We start from the raw sequence: 13,429 nt of genomic DNA, 5'->3' as shown, positions 1-13,429 counted from the left end.
AATCAAACAGCTGATGACACGTACGACAGTTACATATATTTAGGTAGCGAGTTGCCTTAAGACATAGGTAGTAGTACATGAAACGTCCATAGCTTAGTGTAGTACGCGTGAGTATTCGTTGATTATAACAAAAATAAAAAATCGAAGAAATAAGAAATCGAGAATGTCTTACAAATGTACTACTAGACGTAAACACACGGGGAAAATAAATTATATATCTTAAAAGTAAATCAAGATACAGACCGCCACTGCTGCGAGAAGTAAATAGATGGATAATTATATAAAATAAAAAAAACAATAATGATAAGTCGTTCTTTTTTTCTCATATCCCTTTTCTTTTTATTTAGAATATATACTTTTTTACAATTCCATGATAATCTCAAGCAAAAATAAGTAGATAAATGAATAAATAGTCTTTTTTCTTCGTATCTCAAGTTTTTAGAATCAATACTTATTTTTTTACATTTCCCTGATAACCCCAAGCAAAAAAATAAAAGAATAAATAGAAATAAAGCTATAAATAAAATAGAATGGAACTAAAACCCTCTTTCAATCCTCTATCAGACAGACTCGGAGCAGCGGCTGATCTAATGACTTAGACCAAACATAAAGGATTGGATTAGGTAGGTATGACACCACAGCGGCGGCGGCGACGGCGACGATAGATAGATAGATAGATAGATAGATAGAGAGGTAGATAGATAAATAGGGATGGGAATGTAGAAAGATAGAAAGGTAGATATATAGATAGACATAGATAGATAGAGATAGGTACGTAGAAAGATAGATAGGTAGATAGATAGATTGATAGATAGAGATATGAATAGAAAGATAAATAGATAGCTAGATAGAAAGAGAGAGATGGACAGCAGAAACATATAGATAAAAAAGAGTAAATAAAAAACAGTGAGTCGGAATTATTCTTGTACCTGTTGCTTTAAATATTAACTAAACACCAAACACCGATAATACACGATCCTATAAATAAGCATTCCGCAGAACCACAAGAGCATCCCATCTCCTATTCCTGGAAACTTGACACAGCGGGAACACTGACCAACGCTTTGCTTCAGTAACGCCCTAAGTTATTCTCTCCCCCAAAACAATACTGACTCTAGTCCTTCTTCAGTCCCTTCAATACATGTATGACAAAATGTTTATTACAGATACTAAGTGTAAGGGTATATACACAGCAATATGGTAACGCCCCAATTCTTAGCTGCTTTCGGCTCACAACAACAATTTCCAAAGGTCACAAAGGAGATTAATTGGGTTCTCAAGAGTGTTTTTCATATTCACGGTGCAGAGGCCTTGGTAAACCTTCACTAGGCTCATTAAACTACCCATGGGCATACTAACACAGCCTCCTCTACGAAAGCCTTATCAAATTTGGGTGTGTAAGCCTCGAAATGTTTGAGAATGGAGTAAATTTATCAAACTATCACTCGGATCATGAAACTACCCATGGAAATACTTACACAGCCTCCTCTGGGAAAGCCTGATCAAATTTAGGTGTGTAAGCCAAGAAGTGTTTGAGAATGGAGAAAATTTATCAAACTATCACTCGGATCATGAAACTACCCATGGAAATACTTACACAGCCTCCTCTACGAAAGCCTGATCAAATTTGGGTGTGTAAGCCTCGAAATGTTTGAGAATGGAGTAAATTTATCAAACTATCACTCGGATCATGAAACTACCCATGGAAATACTAACACAGCCTCCTCTACGAAAACCTTATCAAATGTGGGTGTGTGAGTTCCGAAACGCTTGAGAAAATGGGCAGAGTAAACCATTTGAACATTCACAGCGACATAGAATCAAGCACATCTGTTTACTATAGCGAGCGTCACGCATATCGGAACATCTTTACACTGTGCAGGCATCCCTCGCTATCCGACTGCGCTACGTTCCTTAAAATAAAAATCGGTCGTGAAGTGATCGGTGGTATACGATATTTTGGAGGAGCGAAGTTCGGGTAGTGAATTTTTAATATCGTATAAGAGAAAATGACCTGTACTCTGTTTACGTTTAGCTTCGAAAATTAGCGCCTTCCCTTTCCCCATTAGTGTATATGTTTGGTTAGGCCTCGAGCAAGCAATGGCCTAACTCTTCGCAAACTACTCTTACCTATGAATGAAGGCTAAATGCATGTACCAGAATTCTGACTAACTCTCCCTCAGGTAAATCAATGAAGACTGCAGCGCCTATGGTAAAAGGAAAATATAGTACATTGCTCTAATACATAAGAAAATATGAACAATTTTTTTTAAATATGCTAGTGTGATGACTGTGCCGAGAGAGAGAGAGAGAGAGAGAGAGAGAGAGAGAGAGAGAGAGAGAGAGAGAGAGAGAGAGAGAGAGAGAGAGAGATAGAGAGAGAGACAGAGAGAAAGAGAGAGAGAGAGAGAGAGAGAGAGAGAGAGAGAGAGAGAGAGAGAGAGAGAGAGAGAGAGAGAGAGAGAGAGAGAGAGAGAGAGAGAGAGAGAGAGAGAGAGAGAGAGATTTACATAGATTTACATAGAAAATCAGATCACACAGACCCCATGGTCCAGACTTGGTGGTCTGTCCTTAAACCTAAGTGATTTTACATTAATCAGAAGACTCCAAAACGTTGCATTTCTACTCTAGTTAATATTAAGAGAGAGAGAGAGAGAGAGAGAGAGAGAGAGAGAGAGAGAGAATCCATATATGTGGCAGTTTTCTCGGGTAGAGGGCTCACGCATTGCACCGGTCCAGGGAGGAGGTGGGTTAGGACAGCCCACATAACTTGTCTGAGGTAGTTCTGGTAATCATACGAAGGAAATCTAAGAAATGCCATCATGAGCTTACTTTTTGGTTTCATCTCTAGCTTGAAGTTCCACCCCCTCCATCCCTCCTCTGTTCAGCCCCTTTCCGCGTTGTCATCTGGCTCAGTATACTCTACGGTACTTCCCTTGTGTGTCTGAAGTTCATATGCAGTCCATGAAAAGCCCAGAGCAGCTTTAACAAGAGGCTTTTTATACGGGCGAACTGAAGTACCGATGAAGAATACGATGATGATGATGATGATGAAAGAGTAAGGAAGGATGTGACATGGATACTAACATCACACACTCCACATCGCCTTTCTCTCTAATATCCTGATTCCACCTCACCAAGCACCCTCATCCCGCCTGTAAATACATATATACTCTCTGTTCAGCCCAAAGATTCCCTAACACGAAGCTTTACGGGCCCAATAAACAACATAAGAGTATCATTCATGGCACAAAGAAGCCTACAACACTACACGTCGACACAATAAGTAATTAGATCCCACTACGGCTACAGTGCAGACCTATACAGCTGACACAGTGAACACTATATCCAGGTACACAGTTATTGAGAGATAACGAGAGAGCTAGAAGGGAGACTATAGGAAAACAGAGTACACGTAGAAGAGTTGGAGTATTTGGTTTGGGTGAAAGAGAGGAATGGTTGCAGATTGGTGGAGGTAGTTGAATTAAGTAGACTGAGGTTGTTTTTGTGGATTCAGACATAAGGTAATATATAGAGAGAGGACTGAAACACTTATTCTAGTTACGTACAATTGCCTCAGTATGTTTTTTTTTATATATAGCACCGTTACAGTCAACAAGAGAAGGCTGTCTGTAACCTCCTCCTCCTCCTCTTCTTCTTCATCTCCTTCCTTTTCCTCCTCCTCCTCCTGTTACGACTACTATTACTGTTACTACTACTACTACTACTACTACTACTACTACTACTACTACTACTTCTTCTTCTGCTACTGCTGCTACACTGTCTTCTTTTCTCCTCCTCCTCCTCCTACTTCTTCATCTCCTTCTTCATCTCCTTCACTCCATAATGCCCTAAAGAATGCTACGAAACCTTGACCTCTTCCTTCCAACGTCTGGCTGAGGCTTGAGTTGTCCCCCACCCCAATGCCTAACACACCAGGCAGCTCCCAGCCTCCGCCACGCTGAATCTAAGGGGCCAGCTCGAGAGTCCACCACAGAAGCATCGTAAACGCCTTCAAACCAAACTGTATTCTCCCCAATGATCCGTTTTTTGTTTTTTTTCAGCTCAATACCATATACTCAAGGTTTCCCGTGTGGTATCCTAAAACTTCCTCCTATCTCTATCAAAACCAAACACTATACAAGGAATTTTCAGTGTTTTGCGTTTGGTTAGGAAACTTACGAACAATGGTGAGGAATGAACATATTTCACACTTGACTAATACATGTTGCGTCCCCACTGAAGGAGACTCAAAAACTACAAAAATAAAAGTTAATACAGCACCGCGTTGGCCCACAGGAGGTCTCAGGTGTTTGGGGATATACGCTTTTGTAACCAGGGAACTGAAAACGATTTGGAGACTGGCTGTTCACTTGCAAATGCGACGGAGATGAGCACAGAGGCCACGCGCATGTCTTATCTCCAACACGAAAATAAAGTTAAATAAAAAGAGCTGATCCCTAGTGGCTTATTTGGTCCAGCTACTAGAATAGAGAGACCTTGCTGAGGGACTATTTTGTTTATGCGTGTACAGAAAACGAGCTACCTTACCTACTTAGCACCTTAAAGTCACAATGGCCTTGTTTTCCTCCTCTCTGGATGTGCCTCCGTAAGACTAGTATCATCCCGCGAGCCTGCGCTTTGTGATATCGTCTTGGGAAGCAGAGAGAGCGCATCAGACTCACCGTAACAGAACGACCCCCGCTTACTCGTATCCTTCTCTGTCGTCCTGTCCTCGGTGCGAGTTTCGGTGAGGCTTCCACGACAGGCAAAGGTGCGGTCGTGTGAGCTCGTGGGTCCGTCGCCACCTCCAGCGTGCACGACGACTTTAAACTGATGGTCAGGCCTCAATGACTCTAGAAGCTCTGGTGGTGCTTTTTCTGTGATGCTCAGCTGTTTCATTTTCTCTGTTTTCTCGTTCTTCATTTGTTTCTCTGGTCTCAATAACTCTAGCTCTGGGGCCCTTTCTATAATACTCAATTCCCTTTGATCTTTTTCCTCGCTCTTCAATTGGTTCTCTGGCCTCACAAACTCAAGCTCTGGTGCTCTTTCTATGATGCTCAACAGTTTTTCTCCCTTCGAAACCTCCCTTCTATCTGCCTTCTCGTTCTTCAGTTGCATTTCTGGCCTCAGCAACTCAAGCTCTGGGACTCTTTCAGTGATGCTCAACTGTTCCCGTCCTTTCAAAACCTCCCTTATCTCTGCCTTCTCGTTTTTCAGTTCCTTCTCTGGCCTCAACAACTTCTTCTCTGCCCTATTTACGACATTCAGCTGCTTCTCCTGCTCCAGTAACCTCCTTTCGTGTGTGTCTTCCCCTGTGGTGGCGTGAAGCAGTCTATCATCCGGGCGTTCAGTGTCGATCTTGCTCCTTACACCCGGCCTCAAGAGTGCTATCGGAACCTCCTTCGGGGACAGGGGAGAGCTTGGACTTGCCGGTGGGGAGGAGCAGAAGCTGGTTAGACACATACTCCTCGTTGGCTGCGGCCGCGTTGGTAGATATCGTGACCCTCCCACTGAGCTCTCCTGCGTTGGGAAAGGAGAGGTGGAATGACTACGTGGAAAGGAGAAATAAGTTGAAGGGTTGGAAAGGAGAAAGGGTAGGAAAGGGCAGTTATTGGGGTATGTTATATGGATGCACAGAGGAGGTTATGCATGTGTTATTAGTAAGGAGGCAACATACAAGCGAGATAGCGTTTTTATTTAGGCATACAGCGAGAGAAAGATAGATTTAGTCAGGCCAGAGAGCTTAGTGTTATCTTCATAGTTATAGCCACTACTACTACTACTACTACCAACTACTACTACTACTATTACTACTACTACTACTACCACTACTATTACTACTGTTGCTACCACTGAATATATTACTATCTACCGTCACTATTATCATTATTATTACTAGTCCTCCTCTTTTTCTTCATCATCATCTTGTTCTTATTCTTCTTCATCAGATCATTATCATATTATTATTTGAAAGCGTCGGCCACGGTAACGAAATCCGCGTGAAACATCCGTAGACTTTCTGACAAAACTAACCTAACTAAACGTGCTCATTTGTGGCGCTTTCTAGAACAACGATTACGAGGACAGAGAAAACGGCCTTGATATGGATGACTTGACTAACTGGCTGACTGATTGACTGAATGACTGACTGACTGATGAGGACATTGAGGAATACGACATGAAAACTGGGTGCAATTACCGGTATTTAGTTCTTGCTGATGAATCTAATATATATAACCTTTCATACACCTTGGCGAACTAATTAAACAAGCAGGGAGGTAGACTTAGACCGGTTTACAGAGTGCTTGATTTTCGTTTTAATTGAAGCATGAGGGTCTTAGGTAGGGAAGAATGGGAAGGAAAGGAAACAGAAACAAGGGACCAGACATATTTAGTTAGACAAAAAAATGACTTATCTATTTAAAGTTTAGATGACATTAGCAAGTATTTTATTAAGATTTTAGATGGAATTAGCTATATGGAGGCTAAAAGATGGGGAGGCATTGACAGGAAGGAGAGAAAACAGAAGCAAGCGATCATGTAGACATGGTAATGTCTTAATAATAGCTGCTTTATTTAGATTTATGATGAAACAAGTTAGCTGGCAGGCAAGGAAAGGGAACAGAGGATGAGAGTAGGCAAGAGAGGACACGAAGGGCTTAAAGCTCATCTCAGTATAACAAAGGGAGGAAGTCTTGTACCTCATTCAAATAGACTCTGCAAATAGGCCCCGCCCACGCTAGTCTAGCATCCATCAATAAGATTTACCCTTCTCGGCATCCACGAACACATGTAGTCTGAGTTTAGGAGAGAGATGATGTGCTTGTGGAGTGACCAATGATACAAGCAAGAAGAATATGAGAAGGGAAACATGCTTGGTGTGACTGGCTAGTTAACTGACCAATCACATACATGGATAGGGAAGGGGGCGGAGCTTACCTGCGACACTAACTTGAACATAGCATACGAGGGAGACAGACAAGCTGGGAGATGAGACAGAGAGGGCAAGGGAAGGGAAGGAGAGCAGGCAATAGGAGACTGGCAAGCCATCCCACCCTGACAGCAACACAAGGGGCTCACACAAGGGCAACGAGAGGGGGTGTGGTCGCTACCTTCAAAACTAGAGGCATAGCTCGCCGGCTGAAGTCCCTACCCATGGCTGATCCTGCGGCAGAAAGGCAGAAAGGCGTCTCAATACAAGGCGTCTAGCGGGGACCGTGAGTTAAAACTATTGACAGCGTGAGTGCAGAGAAAGGCAGCGAAGAGAAGGAGGGAAGGAAAGAAGGATTGTCTGGGAAGGGAGGAGTGTTAGTGCCCAACTCTTTCACTCTAGAGAACTCAGCGTGTGGTCAGAGAGTGAGTAGACAAATAACTCAAGATAAGATACTAATTAAAGTTTATAAAAGAAAACTATACACACACACACACACACACACACACACACACACACACACACGTACCACTCATTTATATACAAACAACAGCTGTGCAATCATTCAAAAGTGAAGTCATGATGGAAAGGCCACATGTCATTATTGAGTGAGTAAAAACGAGAAAAATATCAACACTAAGTAGTTTATGGTAGAAAACTGAAAAATACACACACACACACACACACACACACACACACACACACACACACACACACACACACACACATCGATTAACTCAGCACTATTGATAAAAGTTGGTAATCAAAAGAAAAAATGCACTTCATAGTAAAAACGACAGCGATGACTTGAGGTTTTGGGGTGAGAGATCTATGCAGCTGTATATCTGAAACACTACTGACTGGGTGGCGCAATGGAAAGACAAAATGACTTATATGTATAAATCTAGGAGAAAAAGTCAATGCCGAACAGTGAACGCTTAAAACAACAAAGATGACATCCAGAAGAGAGAACAGAGGACTAACTTACATCACTGCTAAATAAACCTAGGAGAACAAATTAAGGAAAAAAACAATCATCAAACACTTAATCTAGAAACAGTTGAATTCAAATCAGAAAACACACTCATTTAAATCTTACAAAAATCGACAAAGAAAGATATTAAGTTGTATGGGACGGCACAAAACATTAGCTACACTGAAAACCTCTGAAAAAGAGAATTTAAGCTCTAAGAAAACGATCCAATCACCACCAAAACCGCTAATATGGCTGGCAGCGGAGAGAAGAGAGAATACACAGTGCTTGCTCAGCCCACGACGGCACAGCAAACGCGAAAGCAAGTGTGTGAGGCGAGGCAGCGGTGACTGAGAGAGAGACAGTTCCAGTATTGACACCCATCCCTGAACTACACTAGGACAGTACTAAGCCTCACCGTTGTTGTTCTGCGAGGTGTGGGACGAGGAGCGAAGGGAGTCTGTGAGGATGCCCTGGCTAGGCGAGCTGTGCAGGTGGGGACATAGGTAGGTCATTAGCTTCCTCAGGTGTCTTCTGCCATACCGTCTGTGTCGCCTAAAGAGCACGTACATGAATCTGCAAGGAAAGGAGGCATGAAGGAAGGATATGGATAAGAGGAACTAGTGAGGAATATAACACAAATCCTGCTATAAAATGTTTAGGATAAAATTTATAAATCTGTAATGAATAAATGAATGAGTGAATGGAGGAAGGAATGAAGGACGGGAAGAAAGGAAAAGAAAGAAAGGAAGGAAGGAAGGATATAAGGAAGAAAGGAGTGCAAGAAGGATTTAGATAAGGAAACTAGAGTGTAAATAACATAACTCGTATAAAAAGAAACACATACTACACTTTTAACAATCAGCCTGTCTTAATCACAGATACCGGGAAGCATATTTACAGAACAGGATATATCTGTAACCTAGAATGAGAGAGAGAGAGAGAGAGAGAGAGAGAGAGAGAGAGAGAGAGAGAGAGAGAGAGAGAGAGAGAGAGAGAGAGAGAGAGAGAGAGAGAGAGAGAGAGAGAGAGAGAGAGAGAGAGAGAGAGAGAGAGAGAGAGAGAGAGAGAGAGAGAGAGAGAGAGAGAGAGAGAGAGAGAGAGAGAGAGAGAGAGAGAGAGAGAGAGAGAGAGAGAGAGAGAGAGAGAGAGAGAGAGAGAGAGAGAGAGAGAGAGAGAGAGAGAGAGAGAGAGAGAGAGAGAGAGAGAGAGAGAGAGAGAGAGAGAGAGAGAGAGAGAGAGAGAGAGAGAGAGAGAGAGAGAGAGAGAGAGAGAGAGAGAGAGAGAGAGAGAGAGAGAGAGAGAGAGAGAGGAGAGAGAGAGAGAGAGAGAGAGAGAGAGAGAGAGAGAGAGAGAGAGAGAGAGAGAGAGAGAGAGAGAGAGAGAGAGACTATTATGTAACTAGAGAGAGAAAGATCGAGCGAGACACACAGAGACTACGTATTATAAAATGTAACTCACGGATCGAGGCAGAAGTTGAGGAGGATAAAGATATCTGGAATGCGGTAAAAGATCCTGTACTTGGGGTTGTTGCCGAGGACTTGTCCCACCACAATCATCATCTGTGGGGAGGGAAAGAGAGAGAGAAAGAGTGAGGATGTCCGGTTTCCCAAAACAAAAACGAAAGAAATTAAACTAAAATAAAATGGTTGAACTATAACTGTGCACTCCAATTGTCTTTCCTCTTCTCCCTGTTGTACTTTTTTTTCCATTAAGCCACTTTTGTATATGTGTATCCTATTCTTGCTATAACCTTGACTGAAAAAACTAATCTCCGGTACGAAAAAATTGTCCAGTATGAGGTAACGCCCCGTGGAAGAAGGGAGAGAGAAAGGCTGTACAGCATCCCAAAACAAAAACTAAAGAAAGAAATTGAGTTAAAATATAAACAGGGAGAAATATACATCACAGAACCATACAGCCATACAATTATACGCTCCAATTACTGTCTCTCCTCCTCCCCCTAGACTAAACAAACCTCCACCCACCAGTTGCGGCACCCAGCAGGCGACGAAGGTGATGGACAGAATGGCCATGAGTCTAGCGAAGGACAGTTCCTCGGGCGTGGCCAGGTTGCCGCTCGCGTCCCCGTTGGTGGAGGCGGCGCTGCGGCAGGAGGCGCGGGAGTGTCGGCGCGGTAAAAGTCGTTCCCTCATGCGGTAGAGGACGCGGATCACGGAAAGGTTACAGCAGACGATGACGGTGCACATGATCATGCCTGCGGGAGGGAAAGAAGACGGAGGGAATATGAGTGTGAGGGATTGAGAGCAGACATAATGGATATATGTAAGGGAAGGAGAATAGAAAAAGTACAGGAAGGAGAAGGAATAGAAAAGAGGATAGGTGTGTTTGAAGGATATGAAAGACTCTACATACAGGTTAACTCTTGCATTAGTAAACTGGACAAAGCAGGGATGAAGTTGAAACAGAAAGTGAGAGATTAATCGTGAAATTTAAGAAAGATTGCAGACACTGGTTGACTCTTGCATTGGAAAACTGGACAACAGATGGACGAAGTTAAACAGCAAGCCTTGTCCAGCCCTTGTTCTGCCTCTTTCAACTATAAATCAATAAATAAACGAAGAAAATCAACAAAAAAACAGACCTACCATAAGCGAAGATGACGTAGGCATAGACCCGGTCCACGAGCTCGGTGCCAAAGCGGTAGCGGACGCAGTGTGGGGTGAGGTTCTCGTTGTACCAGAGGCCGAACCCGAAGAAGGGCGCGCAGACCAGCAGCAGCGTGATGACCCACAGCACGAGGATGGTGCGGCGGATGACCGAGTGTGTCACATGCTGCGGAAGGGGATGGTGAAGGTTTTGGTGGTGAAGAGGTGGTCAGTAGTAGTAGTAGTAGTAGTAGAAGTATTAATAGTCTCATTAAGAATAGGCACTTGAAAAAACGAAATGAAATACCGAGAAAACATATGGAAATAGAAGTAGAAATAGTGTAAGTAAGAAAAGAAGCTAGAAAAAGGCGAAATTGCGTTAAAAAAATGTGGCAAAAGTAGAAATAGTTTAAGTAGGAAAAGAAACTAAAGAAAAACGAAATTGAGTACCAAAGAAACGTAGTTGTTGAAGTAGAAATATTTTAAGTTAAAAAATAAACTAGAGAGAACCTGAATCACTTACTCTTGGGTAGACGAAGATTAGATGTTTTTTTTTTGCCCCTACTTCATTATGGATTGCAAAACTAAAATGAAAAGACTTTCCTATCCCCACACTTACTCTCGGGTAGACGAAGGGGTGCGTCAGGGCCAGCCAGCGTTCTACAGCCATCACGAGGGCCACGCAGCCGGACCCAAGCCCAAAGGCGCGGAACAGGACTCGAGACACGCAGAGCCACTTCTCGCTGGGGTTGGGAAGGTAGAGCCGTACGTACATTTGCACCAAGGACCCCAGCAGTGCCGTGAGGTCGTTCCCAACTAGACAACGAAGCATGAACGTCTGGAGGGGAAAATAACTAGTGTTGATTTGAAGATGGATCGTAGAAGCAACATAATGGACAGATAGAAGTGAAGAAGAAAAGGAGGATGGAAAGAAGGGTGACTTACAACAGTTACGAGGGAGGTTAGGTGTGTTTAGGGAGATCATTAGCGACACAGAAGGCTGTCAAGTGAGGCAAGAGAAAACGAGAAAGGAGAAGGAGGGTTAAGTAGTGGAATGAGTTACAGGAGTAGGAAAGACTCTCGCATTAGTAAACTGGACAACGGAGGGATGCGATTAACACAGAAATTAAGAGATTAAGAGTGGTGGTTAGGCTCTCTCTCTTACTCTCTGTCTCACACCTTCCTGCTTTACTCTCCATCCACGTACCTGTTTCCTATAGCGCTGTGTCTCGCTCTTGGTGATGATGTAAAGCGCTGCCATGTTGCCCATAATGCCTGCCACGTAGAGCACCGTAATCACCATCTGAAATGGCAGCGGCACGTGGCGGCCAACTTCTCGCCCCGACACCTGGGTACTGCTGGTGCTGGTGCTGGCGTTCCCTGCAATCCCGATACCTGATACAGTGAGGTATTATGACAAGAAGTTTAATTACTCTAGCAACTAATAGTACCGTGATAATGTGTTCTATGGGGTGGTTTTATACTCCCTGTTACTATGGCTAAACTTGATGAAGTTAGGTGTTACGAAAGAGTTTAATCACCCTGACAATTTATAGTACTATGTAAAGGTGTTCTATGAGGTGGTTTCACAGTCCCTACTCCACTGACGAAATCTGGTATAGTAAAAATTGGTAAAGAAATGACTTAATTATGACTGGTACAAAGTATGAGTTATACAGAAAAAGAGAAGATAAATATATTCCATCAACAAAGTCTCAGGATATCTCATGTCACATTTAGCACCAGGAGACTGATCAGCAGGTTTTTCAGCAAGATTTCCACCCGACTGTCACCATTTCTCCCATACACAAGACGAACAGTGGGTTGCGGACGGAGCGTTACCTAGTTCGGCGACGCGGTAAACTCTACGGACACAGCCAGTCACATTTACATTACTCAACGCTTAAGGTCATAGCTATTCTTAAACATTTCGGCGCTCAAGCACAAAAATTTGACTGGGCTCTCGTAGGCGTCTGGGGGATTTTCAGGGGTAGTTTAATGACCCTGGTGGTAGTGTGACCCCTCATCTGTACCGTGAACCTAGAAAAAAACACTTATGAGAACCCGACTGATCTCCTTTTGGCCTTTGGAAAGAGTTGATGTGAGGAGTGGAAGCGTTTGACAATACCAACCTAAGTTTCTCCTCCTCCTCCTCATCCTCGTCTCCTTGCACTCACCAGCCATATCAGGGAGGGCACCGGCGGAGTCATCGGCGTGCTGGACAGCCTCACGCACCAACGAAGCGGCTGTCGTCACTAGACTCTGGAAGAAGCCGCTCCCCTCCTCCTTAAGACCTGGCTGAGGCGTCATTCTGTAAGGATAGAGAAGGGTGAGGGAGTGAGAAAGAATAGAAATAAATAAAGAGAAGAAAAAACAAACATGATCTATACATAACTTAACTTTCATGAACTAAATATAATGTTCGTTTAGCTCGGTCTGCATAAGGAAGTTACCACCAATAACAACACCACAACCACCACCATCATCACCACCATCAACACCATATCCATCACCTACGTAGACTCCAACTCCACCATTCCCCACACCACCACCACCACCACCAGACCTTCCACCTTTCCACCACCACACGTACGTAACTTCACCAGCACCACCACTACCACCACCACTGCGGAAAGGGCCTCGAAGGGACTCGCAATGAACTTGTCTGTGAAGCTTATGAGTCTCCTATTGGTGAAGGGTTCTCTTAGTTAAGGGGGCCCAGGGACGACATGGGGATACTCTAGCGAGACCCCAGACGCCTCTCAAATTCCAGCCCCCTCCTCCTCCTTCTTTACCTCCTCCTCCTCCTCTTACCCCTTCCTCCTCCCCGTCCTCTTTCACCGTCTCCTCCTTCTTGTTCTCTCTCTATTTATCTTCTTTTCTTAACTCTTTTTACGGTTATATTTAGCTTTG

General features: G+C 43.5%; 1 protein-coding gene across 7 annotated transcripts in view; it reads right to left on the bottom strand.

Moving 5' to 3' along the window:
- Window positions 1-14: 14 nt before the first annotated feature.
- LOC126997635 (uncharacterized) overlaps window positions 15-13,429 on the bottom strand; it is an 86,794-nt gene continuing 73,379 nt past the window's right edge. For 5 of the 7 annotated variants that reach the window (XM_050858844.1, XM_050858843.1, XM_050858842.1 and 2 more), the window contains 9 exons: window positions 12,694-12,827; window positions 11,724-11,911; window positions 11,136-11,354; window positions 10,517-10,703; window positions 9,896-10,125; window positions 9,369-9,469; window positions 8,326-8,483; window positions 7,116-7,168; window positions 15-5,523 (listed from right to left, as the gene is read on the bottom strand). In XM_050858844.1, the coding sequence (XP_050714801.1) occupies window positions 4,570-5,523; window positions 7,116-7,168; window positions 8,326-8,483; window positions 9,369-9,469; window positions 9,896-10,125; window positions 10,517-10,703; window positions 11,136-11,354; window positions 11,724-11,911; window positions 12,694-12,826 (2,223 nt within the window). In that variant the 5' untranslated portion in view covers window position 12,827 and the 3' untranslated portion in view covers window positions 15-4,569. The remainder of the gene's footprint in view (window positions 5,524-7,115; window positions 7,169-8,325; window positions 8,484-9,368; window positions 9,470-9,895; window positions 10,126-10,516; window positions 10,704-11,135; window positions 11,355-11,723; window positions 11,912-12,693; window positions 12,828-13,429) is intronic. The other 2 variants (XR_007752230.1, XM_050858847.1) reach the window with 2 other exon arrangements.

Source organism: Eriocheir sinensis, chromosome 12, assembly GCF_024679095.1.
Source record: "Eriocheir sinensis breed Jianghai 21 chromosome 12, ASM2467909v1, whole genome shotgun sequence".
NCBI classification, from domain to species: Eukaryota; Metazoa; Arthropoda; class Malacostraca; order Decapoda; family Varunidae; genus Eriocheir; species Eriocheir sinensis.
Note: the sequence above shows the minus strand (reverse complement) of the source record. Positions and strands in the feature narration are given on the sequence as shown.